Raw genomic sequence first — 27,988 nt, 5'->3', positions numbered from 1 at the left:
GCAAAGGGATCTTCATCTGGAGCCTCCTCCTCAGTGAGGTCAAACATATTCCTCTTCTGCTTCATCTTGAGTAGGGTCAGAGACCCTTTGCATCTTAGCCACAGGGAGAGGGGGATTTTCCACAAACCTCTCTAGTCTGTCCATGCATCCTTCAAATTTTTTTCTGGTCCAAACGGATGAACCAGAGCGGTCCAGGGGTGGAAATGGCTCTTCTAGTGGATCTTCTGTCTGCAAACGTCAAGATTTCTTCTTTAACGTTGAAGAAATCCCTTCAGTAGCTTTGGAAAAGTACCATCGGGTGTCCCGACAGTTGTCCTTTTGTTTGTCTGTCTGTAGGCCTTTCCATAGGTTCCCTTAACTCTTTCGGCCTATCCTTGGATTTAAACAAATCCTTCTGCTTGTCCTCGGGTTTTGATGAATCCTTGGACCGTTGCTTGCGGGAATCCGCCGAAATGATCCTGGCGATGCTTTCTTTGATCACTTCATGTTAGGGAGAATTTGCAGAAATGTGCGGAGCTCATCCCGAGAAATTGCTATTGTTTCTTTGACCTTTGGTCGTACATAATATCAGAGTTATAGCTATTACCCTACTGTCCCTTCCATCGACGGCTGTTTTCCAGGTCTCTGCCATCAGATCAAGGAATCCGGAGATCTGGTCCAGAGCGACAACATCACGCAGCATACAGCACAAAAATGTTCTTCGAACTAAAGGTGGTGTGAAAAAAAGGTATTTCTTACCTGATTAATTAAAGTCACTCCGAGCATTGGAGTGCATGTAGAGGTGTCCAGGGCAACCCCTTCTTACCTCTGACTCAAGCCGCTGATTGTGTCCCTTTAGCGAGTCCTTTAACGGGGTCTTTAACATTAATTAAGCCTTCTTGTATCTTTCTTCCTAGAGACTAGAAAGTATCCACAGGAACCTTTGATTTCTTCTGCTTTGGCAGACTTTAAACCGATACAAACTGTCTTTTTGACTTTAAGTGACTTGCTGTGCTGCAAAACTGCCTCGGCAACCTGAATCTCTGCTAGGATAACACCAACGAACCGAATTCCTCCCCAAAAAATCACTCTCTTATATGTGTAGGCAGACTAAACACGATTACCATATTTTTTTGTGGGTGCGTGGTATTACCAATAGAACTGTAAAACTCCAGCAACTATTGTATACGTTCAGCAACTATCAACTAAGAAGTGACTATTTGAAAGTATATCGATGTGTGATGGTTTATTGTGCTAAGTATTTAACAGTGACTCTTATGTAAATATAATATATATTTTGATATACATTTATTTGCAAGTATTTCTTTGATGTGCTTTACTTGCTGAATTCAGTGTACTTACCTATAGCTCACATCTTCCTCTTAAGATCCGTCTGACTGCTCTGTCACTCCACCAAGGTCCTGAGCTAGTACAGACTGATACTAAGAGTTGGGGATCTACAAACCACTGGGATAGCTTACTTAAGTCTTACCAAGTGGGACTTTGGGAAAACTCCCCTAACACCTACCTGCCTTGCCAGGTCAGGAAATTCCTAGTGCAGGGCATGTGTGTTGCAAGTTGTTGGTCACAATACACAAATTTGTTTCTGGATGTCCGGAGTGCATGCATGGGTTTCACCAACAGTGGTCCCTGAATGGACCACTGCTGGGGTGTGAGTGAGGGGCAGATCCTCATTGATTGGGCTGAGTTTCAGTACTCACTTCAGTTTTTCATAAGAAGAGGAGTCCTGCAGCCATTCCCCAGAGATCCTGTGAGATGCTGTGAGGAGTCAAGAATCCTGCACAGCTGTGAACAGTTCAGCAGACCAGCGGACTGATCCTGAGAAGACATGGCAACCAAATTTTGCTGCAGTCCTGGTGGAGCTCTGCCTGGCTGGTGATCTTAGAAGACTTGCATTAGTACTTTGTCCCATAGCAGTGGTGAGAAAAACCTGAATCATCTTCTGGTAACCTAGCAAATCAGAGCCCTCAAAGGTGTTACTGGACCATCCAGTGAACTGACCAGCTCCATTATGGGCTTCATAATGGGCTACTGCAATAGAAGCAACGTTGTTCCAAGTTTCAGCCCAAAACTTGAGGGGTCTTCGGCTTGTCCAGCAAGAGTCCTTCCTGCAAATTCACGGCATCCTAGTATCGACGGAGCCCGAGATAGAGGACCGACTTAGACCACGACAGCTGTGTCCCCGGCTGTTGCCGTGCAAATGTGACCGTCCCTGCAACTGACGTTCTTGCATCTTGTTGACTGTCCTGTAGAGTCCTGCAACAGTGCCTGCTGCATTGTTCACCAAGACGAGGTAGCACCAAGCTCCGGTACCCGACCGGAACTCTTCTTTCACCCACAGCTCCTGGGCTTCTTCAAACTGATCCAACGGCAGGACTACCAACTTCAGGCGCCCTTCCAAGTCTGGAGAAAAAACGGAGTACAGGTGGTACCTGCCACCCTATCTCCACCCTTTAAAAGTTTGCTAACTTGAAAACATTGTTTTTTTACTTTGGCAAAACGGGTTGCTGAAAGCCCTCACAAAGCTGGGACGTCCTCTTCTGAATTTTGGAACCTCCCTTATGCCAAAGAATCCAAAATGCGTCAGCACGCCTTCTCATCAACCTGCCCGCCAGGGAGCACATCAGCCCTACCCATAGAGTCCTCCACTGGCTCCCCATTGCTCGGCGCACCACCTACAAAGCCATGTGCATCACCCATCGCGCAATCCACAACGCAGGCCCCGAATTCCTGCGAGACAAAATCGTCCCTTACCAACCATCCAGGAACCTCAGATCAATCAACGCACTTCGCCTAGAGATCCCACCGCATAACTTGACAAGACTTGGTGGCTCCTCCTTCTCTGTCCAAGAGCCAATCATCTGGAAGTCCATCCCTCTACACATTCGCAAGATCGAAAACCCTCTGAAATTCAGGAAGGCCCTTAAAACCTGGCTCTTCCCTATCCTCTCCTAAGCCACTCCACCCTTGAATACACCATTAATAAAATCCACCGCTTCGATCATATTTCAGGGGCCGGCAGCTCTCGCAGCAGTTTCACCTGACACACCACCACCTAACGCTCAGCAACACTGACCCCTTACTAGAACTCCAGGTACGCCAGCAGCTTTCGCTGCAGCATTCCTGATCCACCAACACCCCTCCAACAACAACATTCCAACCCTTCAAGCACTCGAGCTAAGCCAGCAGCCTTTGCTGTGGCTACACTTGCATCCTACTCTCCCTGACCCTGCCCACCAGACCACATGACAGACATATTACAATGAGATAAGTGGCCCCCCACTGACCTATTTCTGAAAACCAGGCTCAACAAACCAGCGATGACTGTCCATTACGGATACCTACTATACAAGAGGTTGAAAACCCACGGCCTATGGTGTGGCCCTTCCTTCAAATGGTACAGGATTCTCAGTTCCTGGCACACAAATTGAATTGTTGGAAGTGGGCCTCCCACTCACCATACGAGACTCAACTCTAGCTGTCCTTTGCCCGTATCGAAACATGCACTGTCTGGTGCGTGCCTCCCTCCCACTGGGCAGGTCTCTGGTATCTGGCTGTGCATGGTGCTTCAGTGTACTGTGAAGTGTAGGCCTGAATCCAAATATGCACTGTTGGGTGTGGGGCGCTCTCCCACTGGGCAGGACTCTAGTATTTGGCTGTGCTTAGCCTTTAACTCACACTGTACTGGTAGGCATCTCTCACGCTATACAGGATTCTCAAATTCCAGATTGGGGGTAGGCGTAGCCTCCATCTCAGCTCAATATTTGCAGATACCTAACACACTATGAAAGCCATCCCCCCCCGTTATAGAACTGGAGCAAAACCGCAGCCTAAGGTACGTATATTCGCACACCACTAGCGTGGACATGGGCCGCAGGCACGGCCAAGCATCCATGCATGATAGAACACGCCTACGGCTAAGCACATCCGGTCTAGTGCACACATAGCCGCCCAGACTGAAACATCTGATGTACCTCAACACCTCTGCCACTAGCATGCAGCGACCACCACCCGAAAGGACTTTGGTATAGCTGGCCACACAGACTCTCTCAGCAATAGCAAACTATCTCTAACCCCCACCTGCACCCACCCATGTGTCTGTCCTCTCGTGGGCTGCTTAGTCGCGCCTAGCCAGCCACCCAAGTCACAGAACTGCAACATGCACACAAATCTACTAAACTAAACCCCCAAGAAATTTCCAACCACACCGACTACGGTCACCAAGGGTGTTCAACGAGGAAAAAAACGCATTGAGACCACACAAGTGGGGAAAGATACGTCCATAGTGAGCCTTTCTCACTCCCTAAAAGTATTGGAAACTTTGTGAACAAGGTCCCATAAACTTAGGGAAGGACTTTATAAGTTAGGGTTGATATTCCTGTGGTTGGGTGAAATAACTATTTAGTTACCTTTCCTTTCAGGTATAGGAGGGGTGTACTGAATGGTTTACACTAACTCACTGTGATTGTATATATGCATGTATTTTACTATTAGGTATGGTGTGATAATACTACCTTACTTTAGTCATTGTTCATAGTATATCTTTGGCCACAAATAAACAGAGTATTCTTGTACTTAACTGTCTAAGTGTAATCCGTGATTGCTCACTGTGTTAGACTCATTGTGGACCCATTACTATACTCACTCACTCACTCCTGGGACTTGGTCTTGGCCACTCTCCATGCAACCTTGATTGGTTTGGCTACAGCTCCCAGAATTGTCCCCGTTTACTATAACTAGGTTGGCCTCCTCAACGCTGTCCACCAGGCAGAAATCCAGTCTAACACCAACATAAAGCTCCTGCTCAAAAACTCCTCACTAGACCCCTTTGTCCTGACTAACCACAGACCCATCTTAAACAACTGACTCATAGCTAAATTAATCAACCGAGCAGACTACTCACAACTATGCAATTTCACAATGTAACCAGATGCTCGACCCTGCCCAAATCCGGCTTCAGATCCTTACAAGGATTTTAAGATTATCCCAGATGGAGACTAAGCATGATTCAAAGGCACTCAGACTCTGAAGGCTGTACCGCTCTAATTCTACTCGACCTCTATGCAGTCTTCAACATAATTGACCACCCCACCCTCACAGACAGACTCCACTCTCCAGGCATCAGGGATGTAGCTCTGTAGTGGATACCCTCCTTCCTCTCCACAGAACCCAAATAATACACATGCCTTTTTTCTCCTTGACTCCCCGCCCAGCTGTCCACAGAGTGCCACCGGGTGCCTCGCTCTCGCCTTTGCTCTTTAACCTTTACCAGAGCCCTCTCCCCACACTCATTTGTTCCTATGGGCTTTCTTGCTATAACTAAGCAGACGACAACCAATCTTCAAAATCACAAAAGGCCCCTCTTCCACCCCCCCATTGCAATTGCTTGCTCGTGCAATTTTTCCAAAAGTTGGGGACACTTTTTTTTAGTTAGAATAAACTGTCCTCTAACCCTTGGAACCGTACACTGGACCCCAGAACCCCTACCTTCATTTTTTCCTGCATCACAAACTGTGGCGAAACCTTTTATGAACTTTTTGCAATAAGGCCCCGGACAACTCGGGGAAAGACTTTTGAAGCTAGGGTTAATTCTCTCTGGACCTGTGGTGCATAAACTAATCTGTACTTTCTTTTACAGGGGTTTGATTTGTATTATGCCCTACTCTAATGACTGTATATATGTAATCTATTATTAGTGTTGTGTGATACCTCCACCTGTTAGTAGTCATTTTTCATACTGATATTTGGCAATAAATAAATAACGTTTTGTACATACTGTCCAAGTGTAATCTGTGATTCACATTACATGTATTCATTGTGAACCCTGTACAAACTCACCACCTCTTGAGATTTAGACGAGACCTCTTGTCACTGCTATACATTTGGTCAGCTGTTCACATAATCAGTCTCCTAGACTCTGTCCTGGCACCCATTGTCTCATCTGATATCTATAGGCTGCTATTAGGGAGCAAGCCACTCCCTACCCACCTTTGTGGTGGCTAAAAATGCTCACCCATTTTTGAAATCCTTCCTTAACATCTCGGACTAAGGACCTCTGAAGGGCATTAATTCCTACAGTGCTTCGAGGCCATTAGGCGCTATACAAATACAATAACAAAATTTCAGATTAAATGAATTAACAAAATAGTACTAGAGCATAAGAAAATGCTCCTCTTACAAGACCTGTTGTTGCCAACAGGTAATTCTGATGCACTACCAAATGGGATAACCCCTCCTCACTATTTGTATAATGCATGAAGAAAGCATATTTAACATTCATATATGGAAACTCAAACATTTCTTTTTTAAATGAGTATATTTAAGGTCAATTTCAATTAACAAAAGTGCTCACCATCGACGAGGGAAGGAATGGATCGTTCATTATCAGAGTTCGAGAAAAGAATGAGTTCCTTGTTGATGAAATCATTATAAGTTAAGTGCTTTGTTGCAGTGCCATACAAGAATTGCTAAGAGAAAGAAAAAACAGTAAACCATTATACTAACATTTCTGTTTGAACATTAAACCCCACCACTGACATCTATATAGGTGATCACTCACCTCTGGTAAACCATGCAACCTGCGTTGCCGCCGATCCTCCATAAAGTTTGTCAGCCATTCCTTTCTGTCATCAACTTTCTTTTTACTAAAGGCCTGCATAATATAAATATATAAGAATATACAAGGGGTTAGAAATAACCTACTCAACAGAAAAACACATCATTAGACTTTGCTGCAACCAGTACTTCTGATCCATATTTTTACTAACGAAAAGGCTACTCACTGTAGTGACAACTGTACTCTTAGTCCACTGTCCCCTTTCCATCATACCCATGGGACGTCCCACGTAAATGGGACAAGACCATAGTGTCGCAAAACAACATTCTGGAACTTTCTGTTAAGCACAACACGGGTGTGCCAACCATGCTACACCCACCTCATGCAGCACCTTCCACAGGCGCACCAACAAACAGTCAGTCCCTTTACGGAGTCGGATTTAAGAGACTTATTAGTGGCAAAGGCTGAAGAGCATATGGAGCAAAAGGGACTGCAGAATAAGAGTACAGTTGTCACAACGGTGAGTAATCTTTTAGTACTATTATGTGCAGTCCTCTTTCTTCATTATTCGTGGGAGATTCCAAGGCATCCTTAGGAACAAAAGTGTGATTGGCTTGACTTCTCCCTTTCCGCTCTTAGCAAAACGGGTTCTTTACAATCACTTGCCCAAAAGCACTGTCATTTCTTGAACTGGAAACCAGGGAAAAGTGTTTGCAGAACAAGTGGCGGGTGATTTATGTGGTGGTGCTACAAATATCCTGCAAGGAGACATGCCTCTCGAAGGCAACCAAAGCAAAATTTCTCTTAAAGGTCGAGCATGGAGCGCCCCTGGTGGTGTCTTCCTCTCAATTCCAACCTCCACAACTGCATAAAAATAAGGAACCTCAAAAAAGCAGCTTTTAATGTGGCTGAACCCGGCCCAGCCCCTGTAAAGGGCAGAAAAAGTTAATTCAATTGAGGAGTGGTTTCGTCCTTTCCATGTAAAATTTCAGATACCAGGCCAAGACCAGGGTATGTAGTGTCCTCTTTGCTTCCGTGCTGAGAGCCAGGAAGAAAAGTGGTTGTAAAATAAGAGACCATTTTGGGAAGGAATTTGGGATGTGTTCCTAGGACCACTTTATCACTGAAAAATAAAGAATGGCTCTCGTGCTCAAAAAATATATAGCTCGCTAATCCGGGGTGCACAGCTGATGACAACCAAGAAGGCTGTCTTCAGGATTGCCCAACATAGAACCGTTGAAGCCACAGATTCAAGTAGCGTTTGCATGATAAACTAGACAGCCACATTCAGATCACAGGGTGCATGGGGTCTCCTGGGTGGATGGCACATCAATAGATCATTAAAATATCTCTTCTCAATAGGGTTTGCCAGTGAGGCTGCCTCAGACTTGTACGCCCCTATTACTACCAGATAAGATCTACAGATGGTCACAGAGAGGTTATTCTCTGCTAAATTAGGTTATGTTATTTGACATTTATATAGCACTCTATATATCATTGGTATGACCTTAAAGCGCTGGTAGGTTGAACGCCCTCAGGAACCGTAGTTCTGGTTACTACAGAGAGATCGAGTTGTATGGTGCGTGGGTGCACCAGTAAGTGTGCAGCTGGTGCGATTGCTGGGTGGTAGCTGCATTCTAGAGTTAAGGTGTGGTGTTGGAGATGTCAGTTGTTTGTGTGCAGTCTGGTGGGTGGACATCTAGACTGGCCTCTGGCTGCGTTAGGCCTGAAGGACGCATATGTGAGCAACTATGCCGGAATGTGCTCGGCTAGCTGCGTTTTATTAGGGTGAGGAGGTGTTGATGAGGTTGTATTCGTATGTGGACAGGTAGGCCGAATTAATCAGGGGTATAGCTGTGTTCTAGTTGAGTGATGGTGTATGTTAGAGAGTAAGTGTAGTGATGTGATGTGATGTGGTAGTTATCTTTAGAGCGCCCGAGACCAGGCACATGAACAGGATGGTGGGAACATAGCGACAAACTGACACTTCGAGACAGGGGGCGATATGGGTATTTTTGGGTATATGGGGGCGGGGGGATACAGATACATGGCATATATAGGGAGGATACAGATATTGCAACAGCATGGAGAACAGGGGTCAGGGTGTACAGAGATACAAGTGTGGGGCGGATTACGTCGAATTCTGCTCTTTCCATTTGCACCATTCATTCCGTCCACTATCCATTCCTTCTACTTCATCCACTATCTACTTCATCCACTATCTATTCCATCCACTATCTATTCCATCCATTCAATATATTCCATTCTTTCCATCCATCCTATCCATTCTATCCACTTCATCTAGTCTATCTATTCTAGTTCATCCATTTAGTTGACTTAGTCTATTCCATCACTCTATCCATTCCATCCATTCATTCATTCATTCATTCCATCCACTTCATCTATTCTATCTATTCGTTAGTCTATTTCATCCACTCTGTCCATTCCTTCCATCTATCCCACCCACTCTGTCCATTCAATCTGTCCATTCAATCTATCCCACCCACTCTGTCCATTCAATCTATCTCATTTACTCGATCCATTCAGTCCGCTCTACCCACTCCATCCAGTTCTATCCACTCCGTCCAATTCCATCCAAGTCATCCTCTTCGAGCCTCTCCACTCCATGCGACCCACTCTCGCTATACAATCCACTCTCCCCATTCCATCTGCTCCATCCACTCCGGCTATTTCATCCAATTACATCCGGTTAAGCCAATTCCAGCCTATTCCATCACCTCATCCACTCCATCCTATTCCATCCACTTCTATTGATTCCATCCACTCCCTCCAATTATATTCATTCGATCCAGTTTCATCCACTCCCTCCATCCACCCTCATCCACCCCATCCATTCTCATCCACTCTCATCCCAGTTATCCACTCCATCCATGCTATACACTCCATCTAGCCCATCCATCCATCCATCCATTCCATTCACTCACTCACTCCATCCATTCTATTCACCCATCCATCCATTCCAACCACTCGATCCATTCATTCATTCCATCTATGTCATACACTTCCCCCCACTCCATCCTATCCTGTGGAGGGATCAGAGGTATTTGAACACCAAGTAGACAGTCTCATTGTGTGTTTCTTCATTGGGTAAATGGGGGTTCAGACATCACTTTAGGGTTGTCATTGGTGTTATGGGAAGAGCCATGTTTTTAGTAATTTGCGGAATGACAAGTAGTCTTGGGTATGTGAGGTGGAAGGGAGTTCCACAGAGTGGGGGCCAAAGCTGAGAAGGAGGATCCCCTGATCCTGACAGAATTGGTGGTTGGGATGACTAAGAGGAGGGCAGAGCTTGATCTTAGGGTGCGGGGTGGGAGGTAAGGTTTTAGCTGGTCTTGCAGGTATAGCGAGCCGGTTTTGTGCACTGCACGGTGGGTGATGCAGGGTCTTGAAAGTGGCCCTTCGTCCAACTGGGAGCCAGTGGAGGGTCCTCAGAGCTGAAGAGGTATGGTCTCTTGGACCCAGCGCTAGTAGCATTTTGGCAGCAACGTTTTGCGCTCTTTGCAATTTATTAAGGTGATATGCCAGGACTTCAAGGTAGAGGGAGTTAGCATAGTCCAGTCTTGAGACTACAATGGACAGTACAGCGGCATGTCTGTTCGGGAAGGAGAGGTAAGGGAAAATACGCCTAAGAATTTTGAGGTGGTAATGACAAGATTTAGATACGTTGTTGATTTGTCGGGAGAGGGTTAGGTCAGAGCCCATAGGGCATCCAAGGTTTTCTACTGTGGCAGAGGGGTGGGCGGTTGGCCCATGGATGGGGGCCAAGGCAGTGGACGGGGGAGAAGCTCAGTGTTGCCGCACACCATGATTTCGGTTTTAGTGGGGTTCAGGAGTAGGTGGGTTGTAGTCCTCCATCGGTCAATATAAAGGAGTCAGGCTGTGAGATCGGGCTGAGAGTTGGAGTCTGAGCTGAGGAGTTTAAGGATGATTTGTGTATCATTGGAGCAGTTATAGCACAGGAGTGGACATGAGGTTGAATAAGAGGGCTGAAAGACATGCGCCTTGCGGTATTCCAGTATTAACTGGGCGAGCAGCCGTGGCAAAAGAGGAGAGGAGGGTTATTTATTTCCTGTAGTAGAGGAAGGAGGCGATCCATTTGAGAGCGGTTCCACAGATTCCTAGGGAGTGGAGGCAGTCCAGAAGGATTGAGTGGATAATTGTGTTGAAAGCAGCAGAGGGGTCTAGGAGAAATAGTGCAACGCATCCTGCATCCAGCAGTGATCTTAAGCTCGTTCCAGATTGAGGCCAGAATGGTTTCAGTTCTGTGACACGGTCGGAAGTCTGAAGCCTGATTGGGCAGGGTATGATATGATATGATAGGCTATTTATAACACGCTTAATACCCAGAGGTTTCTATGCGCGGACCTGGGGATCGAACCCGTGTTGCTTTGTGTCGTTTTGCTTCCAAGGTGAACACTTTGCCCCTGGGCTATCCTCCCGAAAGGAGCTGGAGGGTTAAGGAGGTTGTTGGATTCAATAAAAGGTATTTCGTTGGGAGTATGCAGTTCCGTCAATGAGTTTTGCAATGAATCTGGTTTTCGAGATGGGGCAGTAATTTTTGGGGTCAGGGGATTATTATTTTTTTTTTTTTTAGAAGAGGCTTGACATGTGCAATTTTGAAGGCATCAGGGGAAGATTCCAGAGCGGAGGGAGTCATATAGGATGGTTCTTGCGTACTCTACTGCGCATGATATGATTTAATATGGCATTTATAACGCGTCTACACACAAGTGTTTCAAGGCGCGACGAGGCAAAGGTGGGGTGGGGGGGACAAGGGAGGACAGACAACGATCCTACTAGGCCAGGTATCATTCAGATCGACAAAAATACATGGGAAGGGGGGAAAGGAAAAGTGCACAAGGGGAAGGGAGAGGGGAATAAGATTTAAAAAAAAGACAAACAGCCAGTTAGTGGAAAGTGCAAGGAAGTGCAGACATAAGTGCTGGTAGGGGGACTGAAGGGATACAGAAAAATGGTCCTCAAGTGCAGGGGTTGCCAGGGAGGCAGTACAGGTGGGCAATTGACGGGGCCAGCGCCAGAGATCAGAAAAGGGTGGCCAGGTAACTTGTGAATATCAGTCAGGAAATCAGCATGGGAGTGGAGGAGAGAAAGCAGAAGCAAACAGGAAGGTTTTGAGGTGTTTCCGGAACCGGAGATGGTTCTCCTCGAGTTTCGAGCATGTGGATGAGAATATTTCTTTGAGGACTGAGGCAGGGCAGGTGTCAAAGGGGGAGCCAGAGGGTTTCCAAGCAGAGAGAAGGTTGAGAAATTCGTCCCTTGAGAATGGTTTGAAGGAGTCAAAGGTGGGTAAGGTCGATGTTGCTGCGGCAGGCGTGGTTGATAGGGTGGTCGGATTTTGGGGAGGGGAGAGAAGGGCCAGTTTGTTGTTAAGGGAAGTTGTTCTGTCGAAAGCTGTGGTGTATAAGTGGAGTGAGAGAGAGTTGCAGAGTGATTGTGATGGGGTTGATTGGGCAGAGGTACAGGTAGGTTTGACAAATTCAGATATGATTCTGTGAAGTTCCTTGCTGCGGTTTTCACAGTTGAGGATTTGATCGTTGTAATGGGACTTTTTGGCTTTGTGCTTTATAGTTGCGATGGTGCAAGGCGAAGGTGGATCTACTGAGATTGGTGGTTCTTTTCCCCCCATTTACGGTCCAGGGATTTCTTTAGTAGTTTGGCATTTCTCAGCTCAGGATTAACCATTTGGGAAAAGGTCCAAGGCGTGAGGAGGCGCGGTATGAGGGGGTGGGCGGAATTAATGAGTCATTGAGCCCCGAGTCGAAGGAGTCGTTGGTTAGAGGGGCATTAGGGGGTCTGTGAAGCAGGGCTCCGGCTAGGTCAGGGAGGATCTTCAGTTTGTTCCAACATTTACGGCGAATGGGGGCGGCTGGTTCAGGAGTGGGGGCAGAGGCAGGGGAGAGGATGGAGAAAGGGACGAGAAAGTGGTCAGACCAGATGAGAGGCAAGGGGGGGCTAGATGTATCAGGTCGTGGGAGCTGAAGATAGCATCTAGAGTGTGTCCTTTACAATGAGTTGGGCCATTCTTGTGAAGGTTAACAAGGTTAAGCGCGTCAAAGCTGTCAAACAGTGAGTGGGACATGAGGTTGGTGGGGATGGATATTGAAGTCTCCTAGTACAGTCAGAGAGGGGTGGTTTACTTGGATGGTGGCTATAGAGCCACAGAGGTGAAATGTCTGTCATAACAGGGAGGTCTGAGGATGAAGCTGTGGGAGAACATCAGAGGCAGTGAAAGTTTAACATGAAGGGATTTGCATGCTGGAATGCATGCCTGGGAGTCAACCAGAGAGACTGAGTAATGAGTTTAGAAGTGGACTGACACACCGCCTCCTCTAGAGGGTCTGTTGAGTGGGATGAGGGAGTAGTCGGGGGTGGGGGGGGGAAGGGGGTGGACGCCTCATGACCAACAGGGGCAAAGTCGTCGGGAGCCAAGTTTCCGTGATTAAAAACTAGGTGAGGATTGTCAGAGGAGAGGAGGTCAAAGATGCTGTGTCTGTTCTTTGCTACAGAGCGGGCATTAAAAAGGATGCATCTGACTTCGGAGTTGGGCGTTGTCCTGTGGGTTGTATGGGTGTGGGTGGGGGGTGTAACGGGAGAGGCGGGGGAGGTTGTGGGTGGGGCATTCAAGGTCAGTAGGACAGGGATAGGAATGGAACAGGGAAGGTATGGTGTCAGCAGGTTCTGGTTGATGAGTGTTGTTGTCAAGTCGATGGAGGTTGGGAAGAGTAGGCGGGTGGCGAGGATGTGAGAGGGGGGAAGACCGTTGGTAAGGCGGATAGGCAGTTGGTCAGATGGCGGGGAGGGATTTGGGGCCAGAGATTCTTGTGAAGGGGCTGGGGGTGTCAGGTGTGCTGGGGAGAGGGGTGGGAAGCAGGATGAGGTTAGGGGGGAGTGTGGTGATGGTGGGGGATGAGAGATTGTGGGGTTGGGTCGAGGTAGGAGAAGTGAAGAGTAGATGGTCATTGAAGGGGACCAGGCTAGTTTTCTACTTTATGGCTTTTTCAGTGCAGTTGGTGTGTGAGAGAGGGTGGGGGTGGAGGGGCAGAGGGTGATGGAGATGAGGCCACTGTTCTTGCCAGGGCGAGACGTGCAGTTTTTAGAGAGGGTAAGGGATATGGCAGGGGGAGGAGGTTGGCTGGGATCCCTGCCCAATTGAGGATAGGGCAGGGATCGGGGGGGAAGGATGGGGTGGCCTGGGGGGGTGGACAGATCAGTGAAGGGATGGGGACTCAGAGGTATAGGGTGGAGCGAGGGGGAGGTATGATCGTGGGAGGGTGGGTTGAAGGGATGGAAGAAACAGAGGCTTTTGGATGTTTGGAGCGCCATCAGGCTCCTCTGGCTTGAGAGTTGGAAAGGGGGCAGTGTGTCACGGCGAGGGTTACTGAGGTGTTCTCAATGGCGGGTTGGGAGCGATGAGTTTGTTTGGGCTGGGAAGGGGAGGGGGGGTTTAGGAGGAAGGAGGGGTGCCACTTTGAAGCTCTCATAGATTTAGAAGGGTGGCGGGGCGTCATGGCGTGGTGTGGAGGGGAATCAAGAAGCAGAATTCAACACAGTAAACTTTTAGTGCATTCTCAGTGTCGCTTGACCACAATCTCTGGATGCAGAATTCAGCTCAAACTTTTAGTGCAATCTCAAAGTCGCTTGACCACAATATCTAGGAGTGACAGTCTTAAGATGCAGAATTCAACAGATGAACTTACCAACTGGTAACGTTCTTTCGACAGGATTCCAACGTATTCCACATCTTTGACAAGTAATGTCCACAGCTGTGCACTTCGGAAACTTTTTTTCGGCAGAGGGCGTCATGTGTCAATGACGTCGGGTCGATGTCCCTCAAAGGCCTCCGTCGAGGGCAACGTCACCGGATGTTATAAATAGGACGCACGGTGCCCGTAGCCTCAGTAAGTTTTCTCCCCCCAGAACATGTGGCACCAGTCTCATGCCTGCTTGACTGCACATAGCTTTGCGGAAACGTAGGCTGCAATCGCATAGGAATTTCTCCAGAGGGGCAGACTGGGAGGGCGATGTGGAATACGTTGGAACAGCCAGTCGAAAGAACGTTACCAGTTGTTAAGTAACTTGTTCTTCGAATGGATTGTGTCCTCTAACGTATTCCACATCTTTGACAGACTCCCAAAGCAGTACCAGAAAATGGAGGAGGGAAAAGAATTTAGAGTACCCAATCAGATGGAGGAATAAAGAACCGCCTTACCAAAGGCCATATCCTGACCATGGATTGTATCCAGGGAGTAATGCTTAACAAAAGGTGTGGAGCGAAGCCCATGTAGCGGCATCACAAATATTCCTAATAGGAACATCACGCTGGAGAGCGGTGAAAGTAGCCACGCCCCTAGTGGAATGAGCTTGTAGCCCTTCAGGAGGGTCCTTATACGTCAATCGGTAACACTGCGTAATGGTGAGGCTAATCCACCTGGACAAGGTCTGTTTGGGAACAGCCTGGCCCAATCGGTGTCCAGCATATCCCACAAAGAGTTGATCATCCACGCTGACCCTGGCCATCCTAGAAATGTAAAAGCTAAGAGCACTCCATGGATCTAACCGATGAGTCACCCCTCTTCCTTACCAGGATGAGGAGGAGCATAGAAAGAAGGGAGAACCACCTTCTGACTCAAATGAAATTCAGATACTACCTTAGGAAGAAAGGAAGGCGTACCCGCAGTACAACCCTGTCCTTGTGGAACACAGTAAATGGCGGCTTAGAGGAAAGTGCCTGCAATTCACTCACTCTGCGAGCGGAAGTAACCGCAACCAAGAACACAGTCTTGAAGGACAATAATCTCAAAGGACAAGAGTGCAGAGGTTAAAACGGAGCACCCATGAGAAATTTCAAAACCAAATTTAAATCCCAAACCGGCACCTGGAAAGGGGACGACGGGAACACATTAGTCAGTCCTTTAATAAATTGAGAAATCAAAGGAATCTTAAGGTAAGAACATTCTTCAGACGAGCGCTTAAAGATAGACAGCGCCGCCAGGTAACCCTTAATGGTACCCACTTGAAGGCCTCTGTGGGCCAATGAAAGAAAAAAAGACAAAAACCATAGGAATGGAGCACTGAAAAGGATCAACATTGTGACCTCTGCACCAGTCACAGAACTTAAGCCAACGGTACAGGGATTTTTTACCGGCCACCTGGCCGAAAGCAACACCTCCATCACGTCATCCGGGAGGTCCCAATCTTTATACCTCAACCTTTCAGATACCAAGCATGAAGGTTGAGAGTCTTGACCTCTGGATAGAGACCTGACCCCGCCCGCCCCTACTCACGTAAGAGCAGATCCTCTCAGTAGGGAATACGGCGTGGAGGGCAGATGGACATTTCAAGAAGGTCTGGGTACCAGGATCGCCTGGCCCAATCCAGAGCAATGAGGATCATGTGGGAACCGAACCTTCGCAACACTTGAAGAATGAAAGGGACTGAAGGAAATGCGTACAGCAGTGGGAATGACCAATCCACTACGAACGCGTCTACTAAGGCTCCTCTCGGAGGAAATTCCCTTGAGCAGAATCTCTTGCACTTCCGGTTGAAACTGGTGGCAAAGAGTTCCACTTGTGGAGTTCCACAAAGGGCGAAGATCTCCTGAAGGACTTCCTGAGCCAACTCTCACTCGTGAGAGATCGTGCTCTGCTTGCTCAGAGCGTCTGCTGCCGCATTTTCGTCTCCGGCCAGAAGAACTGCTGAGGCCGAAATTCCCTGCTGGATTGCCCAGAACCAGAGCTGCATTGCCTCTATGCACAACGGGAGTGACCCTATCCCCCCCTTTATTGTTGAGGTAATACATGGCCACTGTGTTGTCCGACATGATCAGGACGCTCTCCTCTCCCTCCCCCCGCCCGCCCATACAGCCGGTAGAAAAGCCTTTAGGGCTAGCCTGATGACCCTCAGCTCTAACAGGTTGATGTGGAGTTTGGACTCCAGAGGAAACCAACGACTGCTGGCGGTCAAATCGTCGGCATGAGTGCCCAATCCTGTGAGGGAAGCATCAGTCACTACAGTCACCTCCGGCCATGGTTGCCAAAACGGCTCTCCCTTCATCAGGTTCCCGTCGTTGGCCCACCACAGAAGATCCTGGGAGACCGAGAATGGAATCTGAACGGGATCCCACATCTTGCCTGAGAACTGTGACCACTGCATCTTTGAGGACCCATTGCAGGGATCTCACCCTCAGCCTGGCCTCTGGCACCAGAAAAATGCAGGAAGCCATGAGGCCAAGCAACCTTAAGAATTTGAAAGCCGGGAGAGACTGGGCATGTTGAAACATGTCCACCATCTGCACAATGTGATGAGCCCTCACCTTGGGAGGCGAGCACTTCCCCCAAGGACGTGTCCAACACAGCCCCGATGTACTGGAGCGGTTTGGAAGGTGTCAGATGCAACTTCTTGAAAGTGAGGAAGAAGCCCAGCCTGTGGAGGGAGCAGCAGGTGCGAGGTGATCCAATGCCTGCTCGGGAGAGCACACCCAGATCAGCCAGTCGTCCAGGTAGGGGTAGACGTGACTCCCCCTCCCCCTTCACCCGAGGTATGCTGCCACCACCACCCTTAGCTTGGTGAAGACCCTCGGGCGGAGGTCAATCCGAATGGCAGGACCCGAAACTGAAGGTGCGAGTCTCCAGCCGCAAACCTCAGGTACTTTCTGTGCTTGGGATGAATCGGCACATGAAAGTAAGCATCCTGTAGGTCCAGAGACACAAACCAATCCTGAAAATGAAGGGCCTGGAGGACTTGAAAAAGAGTAACCATCTTGAACTTGTCCTTCCTTAGAAGTTTGTTCAACCAACGCAAGTACAGGATGGGCCTCAATCGCCTGTCTTTCTTTGGGATAATAAAAAAAACGGGGGCATACCATTTGTTCCTCTCCGCTACAGGCACCAGTTTTATAGCGCCCTTCTCCAGCAGGGTTGAGATTTCCTGCGCAAGGAGCGGATCTGGAAGCTTCAAAGAGTTTCCCCGGTGGATTGTCGTGAGGCCGCTTTAGGAAGGGAAGACAGTAGCCGTGGGCTATCGTATCCAGCACCAACGCATCCGAAGTAATGGCTTGCCACTCTTCGAGATGCTGAGAGAGCCTGCCCCCGACCGGCGAACCATGGGACATGGCCTCATGACTGTCTTGGAGCGGTTGTGGCAGTGCATGAAGGCAAAGAGGCAGCTTCCTGACCGGCTTTGGCACCTCTATTTCCCCGGCCACCACGGGTACTTTTTCGCTGTCCCCTTTGACTGGCGGCCCCTTTCGTTCTACCAAAGGAGGAGTAGTAACGAAAAGAACCTCTCCTCCACTGTTGTCGCCTAGGATGAAAAGGCAGAGGTTGACGCACAGCTGAGCTTAAAGATTCTGTCCGTTAGATCATCCTGAACGAAGTCTTCAGGAGGACTGGACCAGCCCAGATACTCCGAGACCCTAGCCATGAGCCGCCTGTACGAAGACTCAGCATGAGCACCAGGCTCAGGCCTGCCAAATTCCACTTCCGGAGAAGTGTCCAACCCACTGGCATCATGAAGGGTTTGCCTCAACTCCTCCAATTGACCGAAGACCCGTGCCCAAAGGCGTGCGAGCCACGGTACGAGATCGTTCCTTGCTGGCTTTGTTAGAAGGCTCGACCGGAACCATGCCCTGCGATTGAAATATCGCTAACATCTGCTCCTTAAAGGCATCCGATTCCTCCGGAGTGTAGGACTTTGTCAGGCATGCCACTTTCCTCGCGGCTCCATCCTCCGAGGAGGACGGGGAAGGCGACCAGTGACGGTGCTTCTGAGAACGCCATGATGAAGAAGAATGGCAGGAACCACTCCGTGACCGAGAACCCCGGGCCTCCTCCTGATGCAGAGAGTCGCCCATCGAATAGTCGGTGGACACCCCTTTGGTCTTCGATTTAGAAGTACAGGACTTACTCGGCTTAGAGCCCCTATCTACCTAACCTAACGTGTGCCCCTTCTGCTCCCGCAAGGCCTTGGCAGTCAGCGACTGGCATTTAGAACAGTCGTCCGTGTCGTGACTCTGGCCCAAGGACCACAAACAAATGTGATGCGGGTCAGTGATCGACATTTTCGACTTGCAATCCCGGCAGATCTTGAAGCCAGACCGCGGAGCCGGAGGGGTCGAAGAAGAAGACATCTCTGCGATGAAACACACGAGGTGTGCCGAATTCTCGAAGCAAACACGTTTTTGGAAAAAACGGAACTGAGGCTATGGGCGCCGTGCTTCCGATTTACAACATCCAGTGACGTCGCCCTCGACAGAGGCCACCCTCTGCCAAAAAAAAGTTTCCGAAGTGAACAGCTGTGGACATTACATGTCAAAGATGTAGAATACGTTGGAGGACACAATCCATTTGAATAAAACTTTTAGTGCAATCTCAATGTCGCTTGACCACAATCTCTAGATGTAGAATTCAATACAGTAAATTTCTAGAGTAAAAACTCACTTGACCACAATATCTAGGCGTGACACAGTCTTAAGATGCAGAATTCATCACAGTAAGCTTTTAGTGTAATCTCAATCGGGGTGTGGCACACGTTAAGATTTACAGGTCTGTCTAAGTGTGGTATGTGCAAACATTTACAGTTCAGAGATGGGTTATTGTTAATTATGAGTGGCAGGGTTTTCTGGAGTAAGTGATTGCTTTAGTCCCCCACCCGTGCTACACTTTATTGGTTGGTGCTGGTTAACGGCAGGCTACTGGCTTCTTCTCGCTTCTCCTGCGGACTCCTGCTGACTCTCTGGAGTCACCCCTGAAGAAGCCGCACTTAGCCGAAGAGGCTGCACGGGCAGAGGGCTGCCCTGGGAGGGTTTACTATGACCTGGGATATGGCCAATCACGGGAGGTGGGTGGGCAGAAGGGAGGATCTACGATGCAGGGGCCTGGAGGGAGTGGGCTGTACGCAGCGAGAACAGGCGATTGGACAAACAACTACTGGCTGCAATCAAGGGACCGCAGGTTCTCTGGGCCGTGGAAGCCCACCTGGGAAGTCTCGGGATGAAAAGGGGCACGCAGGCACTCGGCTTTGTGGCGATTCAACACGAAAGGAGGAGATGGCCAACCACGGGAGGTGGGCAGGCAGAAGGGAGGAACTACGATGCAGGGGCCTGGAGGGAGCAGCCTGCATGCGGGTAGAATGGGCTTTTGAACAATCAACTACTGGCTGCAATCAAGGGACCGGAGGGTCGTTGGGCCGTGGAAGCTCACCTGGGAGTCCCAGGATGAAAAGTGAGCGACGAAAGAGCATGTCATCCATGTTGGGTAAGAATTAGTGAAGTCCAACTGGTGAGGACTAGACAAGACTTTCTTCTTGGTATTAGGTAATCCACCTTTTAATATAGGCCTACACTACACAAGTTGGTAGTGTGACTGAGCAGCTACGCTTATCTTAAGAGGGGTAATGTGAGCTGTAGAGCTATAGAATTGAAACCAGTAAGTATAAGTAGCCAAGTAACACTAAGTTATATATAAATGTGTATTTAGAATATACACAAGGTTTAAATAAGCATTCTTTAAAAACGTTACCTACTAGTAACATTCAAACAAAGTTAGGATTCAGTATTGAAAAGACAATAAAAGCTGGTAAATTATAAGTTAGTCACCATAGTGACTATCGTACTATTAGTCCCTAGTCCCCTTTCCTCCAGACTGCATGGGCGTCCCTTCCAAGGGACGGGAGACGGAACCTTTTTCACCAGAACAAACCTTCTTCCACTTTAAATTAAGAGGCACGTGGGTGTGCAGCCCTGGGAGCATGCATTGCCCTGACACTGCCCTCCGGAGCCACACCTCAGTCCCCATTGACGCGTCGACAATAGATTTAACATTGCCTAATGACACCAGTATTATTAGGGGGGAGGACGGTGGGACGTATGGAGGAAAGGGGACCAAGAGTACGTTAGTCACTACGGTGAGTAACTTATAAATACTCTTACGTACCGTCCCCTTTCCTCCATAATGCATGGACAATTAAAACTGAATGTAGCCCCAGGGTGGAGAAGAGACTCCTTAAGCAAATAGGTTCTTGAGAACCGCCTGTCCGAAAGCCGCATCAGATTTAGAGCAGGCTTCCAAACAGTAATGCTTGCAGAAAGCCGAGGGAGTGGCCCAAGTGTCCGCCCTGCTTATGACCTGCCAAGGGACATGGCGCCGGAATGTTATGTTAGGTTATGTTACTCAGCATTTATATAGCGCCTTATGCATCATTGGTATGACTTCAAAGCGCTGGTAGGTTGAACGCCTTCAGGAACCGCAGTTCAAGTCAGGAGAGAGAGAGAGACAGAGTGTCATATGGTGCGTGGGCGCACCGGATATGTGTGCAGCTGGTGTGGTTATTACACGATAGCCGCTTCTTAGCAGTAGGTGTGGTGCTGAGGAAATCAGTTGGATGTGTTCAGTCTGGAGGGTGGACACCCAGACTGAGTTCTGGCTGCGTAAGGCCTGAGGAGATGCCTAAACTAGCTGGAATGTGGTCAGCAAGCTGTGTTTTATTAGGATGATGAGGTGTTTGTGGGGTCATGTTAGTATGAGAAGAGCTAGGCCGAATGCGTCATAGCATAGCTGTGTTCTGGTTGAATGATGGTGTATAGGAGAGAGTAAGCGTAGTAGTGTGATATGGTGGTCATCAGTAAAGCGCCTGCGACCAAGCACGAGAGCAGGACAGGGGGCGCACATAGCGGCATACGTATATAAAGAGACAGGATGGATAGGGTAAACGTGTGATGCAGATAACATGGGGATACAGGTACATAGTGTATGGGATACATTACTCACCGTAATCGTATTTCTGATGCTTGTATCTGCTTAGATTCACATGCTGTGCATAGGCCGACATCTAGTGGAAGCTGCGGAGTATTACAGTTTGTTTTTCGAAAATCGAAAAAGGGCGTCGACACAGGGCGTGCCAGTAATACTATCCCTAGTGTGACGTCCACTGTACCCATGATCCCTCACGCGTCTAGGATCCCCAGATTGTGTTTTTCCTGACATGAGGTAGCATGAGGAGTAGCGTGAGTACAGATAGTCCAAGCAGATAGACAGAAAGGTAAGACTACAAGCAACCATGCGCCTTCTCTCGGAGGGGAGGAAGGGTGGGTCGCATGTGAATCTAAGCAGATACAAGCATCAGAAATACGATTACGGTGAGTAATGTATCCCTTCTGAGGCTTGTGGAATCTGCTTAGATCACATGCTGTGCATAGATTAGCGAGCAGTACCAGAAGAAGGAGGTGGGATGTGAGAAGGGTCATGAGCAAACAGGTGTCTTAGAACCGCTTGTCCCACTTGTGTATCTGTCTTGGAATGAGTGTCAATGCAGTAATGCTGAGTAAAAGTGTGAATAGAGCTCCAAGTAGCTGCTTTGCAAATGGTGTCGAGGGGAACATTTGCAATGAAAGCCAGAGTGGCCCCAATGCCTCTAGTAGAGTGGGCCCTTGGTGTAAACGGCAGAGTCTTTTTAGAAAGAGAGTAACACAGCTGTATACAGTTGATAATCCACTTAGAGATAGCGCCCTTAGAGACGCGATCCCCCTCTCTGCCTGTAGCTACGGAGACAAAGAGTTGATCTGTTTTCCTTAGCGGTCTGGTTTTATTTACATAGTATAAGACCGCCCTACGCACATCTAGGGTGTGTAGTTTCACCTCAGCCGAGCTTTGTGGGTTTTGGAAGAAAGCCGGAAGCTCGATGGACTGGTTTACATGGAACTTAGATATGAATTTTGGTGAGAACCTAGGGTGTGTGCGTAAAACCAGTTTGTCCTTGTGGATAGTAAAGAAAGGATCTTGCACTGACAGAGCCTGAATTTCACTGACCCTTCTTATGGAGGCAATGGCTACTAAGAAGGCCGTTTTATAAGTCAGGTGTTTGAGACTACTTTTATGCATGGGTTCGAAGGGGGGCCCCATGAGCTTAGCTAGCACCACGTTGAGGTCCCATCCTGGCGGTGGGTTCGAAATAGGAGGGTGAAGTCTCTTTACTCCTTCCATGAAGGCTTTAACCACTGGTACTTTCCACCACGAGACCCTGTTATGGGATGTGGTGTAAGCCGAGAGGGCTGCCAGGTGTACTTTCAGAGAGTTAAAAACCAACCCTGCATCCAGCAGGTGGAGCATGTATGTTACAACGTTGGAAGGAGTGCAATCAACCGGGTTGATTTGTTTATTCTGGCACCAGATAACGAATCTTTTCCACTTGTCAAAGTAACAGTGTCTTGCATTTGGTTTCCTGGACTCTTTTAGAATGTCCATACACCTCTGTGGTAATTTGAGATGTCCAAACTCTATGACTTCAGGAGCCATGCTGCTAGGTTCATAGAGTTGGGTTCCTGATGCAGTGTTTGACCTTGTTGCTGGGACAGAAGGTTGTACCAGGCTGGGAGTCTGATGGGCTCGCACACCGCCATCCTGCGTAGGTGTGGAAACCATGGTTGTCTCGCCCAACAGGGAACAACTAGGATGAGCGTCATTGATTCCTTGTTCATCTTGTACACCACCTTCCTGATGAGAGGAGTTGGTGGAAAAGCGTACGCAAACATCCCCAACCAGTTCATCCGCAGGGCATTCCCCTGGGAGTCCGTTTGGGGGAACCTGGATGCAAATCCTGGGCATTGTTTGTTTTCGCTTGTGGCGAATAGGTCTATAGTGGGGAAACCCCACTGAGAGAAGAGATCTTCTACTACGTCTCTGTGAAGGACCCATTCGTGTTCTTCTGGGAGGGGGTCTCTGCTTAGAGCATCCGCTAGGGAATTGAGCTCCCCTGGAACATGTTGTGATGACAGGAAGATGTTCCGTCTGAGTGCCCATATCCATATTTTCTGGGCAAGCTTGGACAGATTTGGCGAACGAGTCCCTCCTTGCTTGTTCAGATAGAACATGGCTGTCGTGCTGTCCGTCCTGATCTGCACCGACAAGTTCAGTAGATGGGGCTCGAACGCCTGCAGCGCACGGAATACTGCCAGAAGCTCTAGCAGATTGATGTGGTTCTTGGCTACTGAGTGAGACCAGAGACCCTGAGCTGTGTGGTGGAGATGGTGAGCTCCCCACCCAGTCAGGCATGCATCTGTAGTAACCACTGCCTGTACTTCGGGATCGTAAAAGGGTTTCCCCTTTGCGATATTCTCTCTTGTCCACCAGTGTAGGCTCTGTACGAGTGTTGGCGAAACGACCACTAGATCGTCCCACTGACCACTTGCCTGAGACCACTGTTTCGCCAACCATTCCTGCATGGGACGCATGCGCAGACGCGCGTGGGGGACCAGGTAAATGCATGACGCCATCATGCCCAGTAACCGCATAGCTTTGCGTACTGTTATCTGTTGACCTGACTGATAATGCGGAATTTGCAGAAGTATATTCCGAATTCTTTCTTCCGAAGGGAAGGTCAATTCTCTCTGAGTATCTAGGATAGCTCCTAGAAACTGTTTTGAGGTGCTTGGCACCAGACTTGACTTCTTCTCGTTGATAGAGAAGCCTAATTCGTGGAGGAGGTCGATAGTCCTCTGAATGTTTGATCTGCAGATTCCTGGGGTTTCCCCCGTTATGAGCCAGTCGTCTAGATAAGGGTACACTGGGATTGCCTCCCTGCGTAGGTGTGCAGCTGCCACCGCCAGTACCTTGGTGAATACCCTTGGTGCTGAAGCTATCCCGAAGGGCAGTACCTTGAATTGGTAGTGGCGACTGTCCACCTTGAAGCGCAAGTATTTTCTGTGTGCCGGGAGCATAGAAATATGAAAATAGGCATCTTTCATATCCAAGGTTGCCATGTAATCCCCCTTTTTTAGGAGTGGGATTACCTCTTGTAGCGTGGTCATACGGAATTTTTGGGGCTTGACATACTTGTTGGCAGGCCGTAAGTCCAATACTGGGCGCATTGTTAAATCTTTCTTTGGCACAAGGAAGTAAGTTGAATAGATACCCTTGTTTACCTGGTGTCCTGGGACGAGTTCTATCGCGTCCTTTAGGAGCAGATTGTAGACTTCCTCGAGGAGGATCTTTTGATGTTCTAAAGAGTGGACTTTTTGTCTTGGAGGGTGGTTTCGGGGACGTTGCAGTAGTTCTATGCAGTACCCCTTGGATACTGTCGACAGCACCCATCTGTCGGATGTTATCCCTTCCCATGCCTGGGTGAAGCTGGATATTCGTCCCCCTACTGGGGTTGCATGGGAAGGGACCCTGAAATGAGCGTCACTGCTTTGGTGGAGGCGTGCCGCCTCCTTTACTGGGGCTGCCGCCCTCTTCTACTAGCCCTACCATACCCCTGGGTAGACTGTTGTGAGTTGGTGTTCCACTGTGTACCCTGGGTGTGGGAATAGCTATTTCCTCTATTGGAATTTTGGCCGCGGGGGCGACGAAAATTGCCGTTCCCTCTTTGGTTAGGTGGTTTTGTAGTTAACTGGCCAAGGGATTTGAGGGTGTCGAATTCCTCCTTAGCGTTTTTTAGCGCGTCCTCGACTGCCTTTCCAAACAGGAGATCACTTTCCACTGGTTTGTCTAAGAGTGCAGCTTGTGTTTCAGCTCTGAATCCCGACTGCCTCAACCAAGCATGTCTTTTGATGACAGTCCCCTCTGCTATAATTCTACCCGCATTGTCTGCGGCGTCTAAAGTTGCTTTTAAAATGCAGCCTGAGATGTTTCTTCCCTCTGCACAAATGCGAGATAGCTGGCTCTTAAGGGGTTCGGGAGCGGAATCTATTAGTGCTGCCACTTCTTCCCACTGATGGCAGTTGTAGCTGGCCAACAGTGTGGTGGAATTCGCGATTCTGGTTTGGTAGGCTGCCGTGGAAGCTACTTTTCTACCAAAACCATAGAGTTTCTTACTTTCTTTGTCGGGGGGAGCCTCCGAGGAAGATAATGGGGTTCCAGCTCTCTTGCGGGTGTTAGTTACGACTAGAGAGTCTGGCTTAAGTTGGCCTCTAATATATAGAGGGTCCGACTGGGCTGCTTTAAACAGCTTCTCTACTCTCGGGTTTACAGGTCTTGTCAAGTTTGGGTTGACAAGGGATGGTGCTATTCTGCGTTGAATAGATTTCAGGATGGGAATGGTCTGGGCTACTGTCTTCCTTTCCCCTATTAGTTCCTCCGCGAAGTCCCTCTCTTCTTGGACACCTTGTGTGTCTATGTGGAAGTGGTTAGCTGCCCGAGAGAGCAGTTCATTCAGGAGGGGCTGATTATCTATTGGGGAATCAGACACTGGGGCTTCCCTTTCGACTGGTGAGTCCATTCTGAAAATATCTGGGCTATTTTCTGGCTCATCCTCGTCTTCGTCCTCCCCGTAATAATCTGACACTGCGAGATCTTCTGGTGTCTCAAAATCCTGGCCCTCTATAAGGGAAGAGTCTCCTTGGCCTGTAGGGAAAAGGCAAGAATAGGGTTGGACCTCGAAGGGTTCTGAAGCCTTTACTGGTGTTTCGACCCGGGGCCTTTTATTTGAAGGGATAGGGTCCCTTGAACCTGAGGGAGAAGATTCCTGAGGGTTTAAAGCTAGTAGTTGGTCAGGGTGTCTTTCGAAGAAATTTGCTATGGAGGACATCCTTGACATTACTCTGTCAATGTCCTCGCATGACCAGAGTTTTGAGCTTGGGGTGACCCTGCTGGAACTCTCTATGGACTGTCCCTGAGAAGACTTGGACGGGGAAGTCAGTTCTATTGTAGTGGGGGATTGCAAGGGTTGTTTCCTTTGTTGCTTAACCCCTTCCCCGTGGGTGGAAGTGTGTTTACCCTTTCCCCTATCTTTCGACGCCTGGCGTCGAGAATCGGAGGTGGAATCCCTGTGTTTCGAACTAGGCTTCGAAACTGGGCCCTCCTCACTCCCAAGTGATGTACCCTTTCCCTGGGGTGCAGGCTGGGGATGGAAGCCGTGTTCGTCTCCGGACGAGTGATCTTCCGTGATGTTAATGGGCGAGGCACTATGTGCAAGTGTGGAGGCTTGCCTGACGTCGTGCGGCGACCTCGACCGGGACCGCCCAGAGGACGTCCTTTCGGACCGCTCCTTTTGTGCCTCTTTCCGAGGTTTCGACGACGTCGAATCTCGGGTGGGTTTTTTGTGTTTAGCGTGTGTATGTGTAACGCTCTTGTCGCCGGGGGACTTCCCCATAGTCGCCGGGACGGACGACCTTCCGAGGCCGGGGACGTGCGTTAGGCTGTCTTTCGACGCCTTGGTGCCCTCGCCGTCCGAAAGTCCGGCGTCGCTGCCGTCGCTGAAGGTACCCTCCGCCTCCATAGCTGCTAGCTTGGCGTGGTGGGCCCAACGCTTGGTGGAGCGGTCCTTAAGAGTTTTTGTCTTAAACCTGCTACAGGCCCTGCAACCCGCCTCGGGGTGGTCTCTGGGAAGGCAAAGGTTGCACGTAGCGTGCTTATCTACCCAAGGGTATTTTTTATTACACTTGGGGCAAAACTGAAAGGGCGTACCCTCCATACGCGCCTGTGGGCAGCGGGCAAGTGTGTGTAGGTAAGAAGGTGTTTCTAACCGAGTGTGGAAGTGTACCACCCCCCACTCTCCCTACTGTAGGGCCGAGGCCAGCGGCCCAGGCCCGAGCCGAGGCGGAAGCCTCAAGGCCCAATCCGTCGGGTTTCGACGTTGATCTCCTCCCCGGTTCGGCGTCGAGATGCTGGTCGACGTAGGGGTGAGAAAATGGGGCAAATTAGAATTAGTTTTAAGTGTAAATATGGCAAAGCCAGGGAACTCCGATGAAGTGCTTCCGACCAGAATGGCGGAAAAAAACAATCTGGGGATCCTAGACGCGTGAGGGATCATGGGTACAGTGGACGTCACACTAGGGATAGTATTACTGGCACGCCCTGTGTCGACACCCTTTTTCGATTTTCGAAAAACAAACTGTAATACTCCGCAGCTTCCACTAGATGTCGGCCTATGCACAGCATGTGATCTAAGCAGATTCCACAAGCCTCAGAAATATATATATGTATATATATATATATATATATATATATATATATATATATATATATATATATATATAGCATAAATAGGATATACAGAGATATAGCCACTCCCATCCACTAAACTTTAGCACAGTGATGATATTAGGCACACTTTCTAGATTCAACCCCAGCACAGTGGCACTATTAGGCATATTTTCCAGATTAAACTATACCACAGTTACGCTATTAGGCACACATTCTAAGTTCAAACTTTGGCACAGTAACGTTATCAGGGAACACTCGATGTTGGGAGCACAGTCTAGATGGAGGGGTTCAATATTATGATGCTATTAGGCTACGAATAATCGTTTGACCTTAATATGTGACAGTTCGATGTAACAGTGATACTTTTAAGACTTTTTAAGTAGAAGTGGTAGGGCTTTCTGGCATGAAGTAATTGCTTCAGTCCCAACTCTTGCCACACTTACTTTTTGGTTGGTGGTGGATGATGGCAGGCTAC

General features: G+C 48.7%; 1 protein-coding gene across 2 annotated transcripts in view; it reads right to left on the bottom strand.

Moving 5' to 3' along the window:
• The window catches only part of TOP2B (DNA topoisomerase II beta), a 934,132-nt gene that overhangs the window by 412,523 nt on the left and 493,621 nt on the right, over positions 1-27,988 (bottom strand). For both annotated transcript variants that reach the window (XM_069648849.1, XM_069648850.1), the window contains exons 17-18: positions 6,560-6,652; positions 6,353-6,467 (exon numbers count right to left, since the gene is read on the bottom strand). In XM_069648849.1, coding sequence (XP_069504950.1) covers positions 6,353-6,467; positions 6,560-6,652 — 208 coding nt within the window. The remainder of the gene's footprint in view (positions 1-6,352; positions 6,468-6,559; positions 6,653-27,988) is intronic.

Source organism: Ambystoma mexicanum, chromosome 2q, assembly GCF_040938575.1.
Source record: "Ambystoma mexicanum isolate Mex_15411 chromosome 2q, UKY_AmexF1_1, whole genome shotgun sequence".
Taxonomy (NCBI): domain Eukaryota; kingdom Metazoa; phylum Chordata; class Amphibia; order Caudata; family Ambystomatidae; genus Ambystoma; species Ambystoma mexicanum.
The sequence above is the reverse complement of the archived record's forward strand: the minus strand, read 5'-3'. Positions and strand labels throughout refer to the sequence as shown.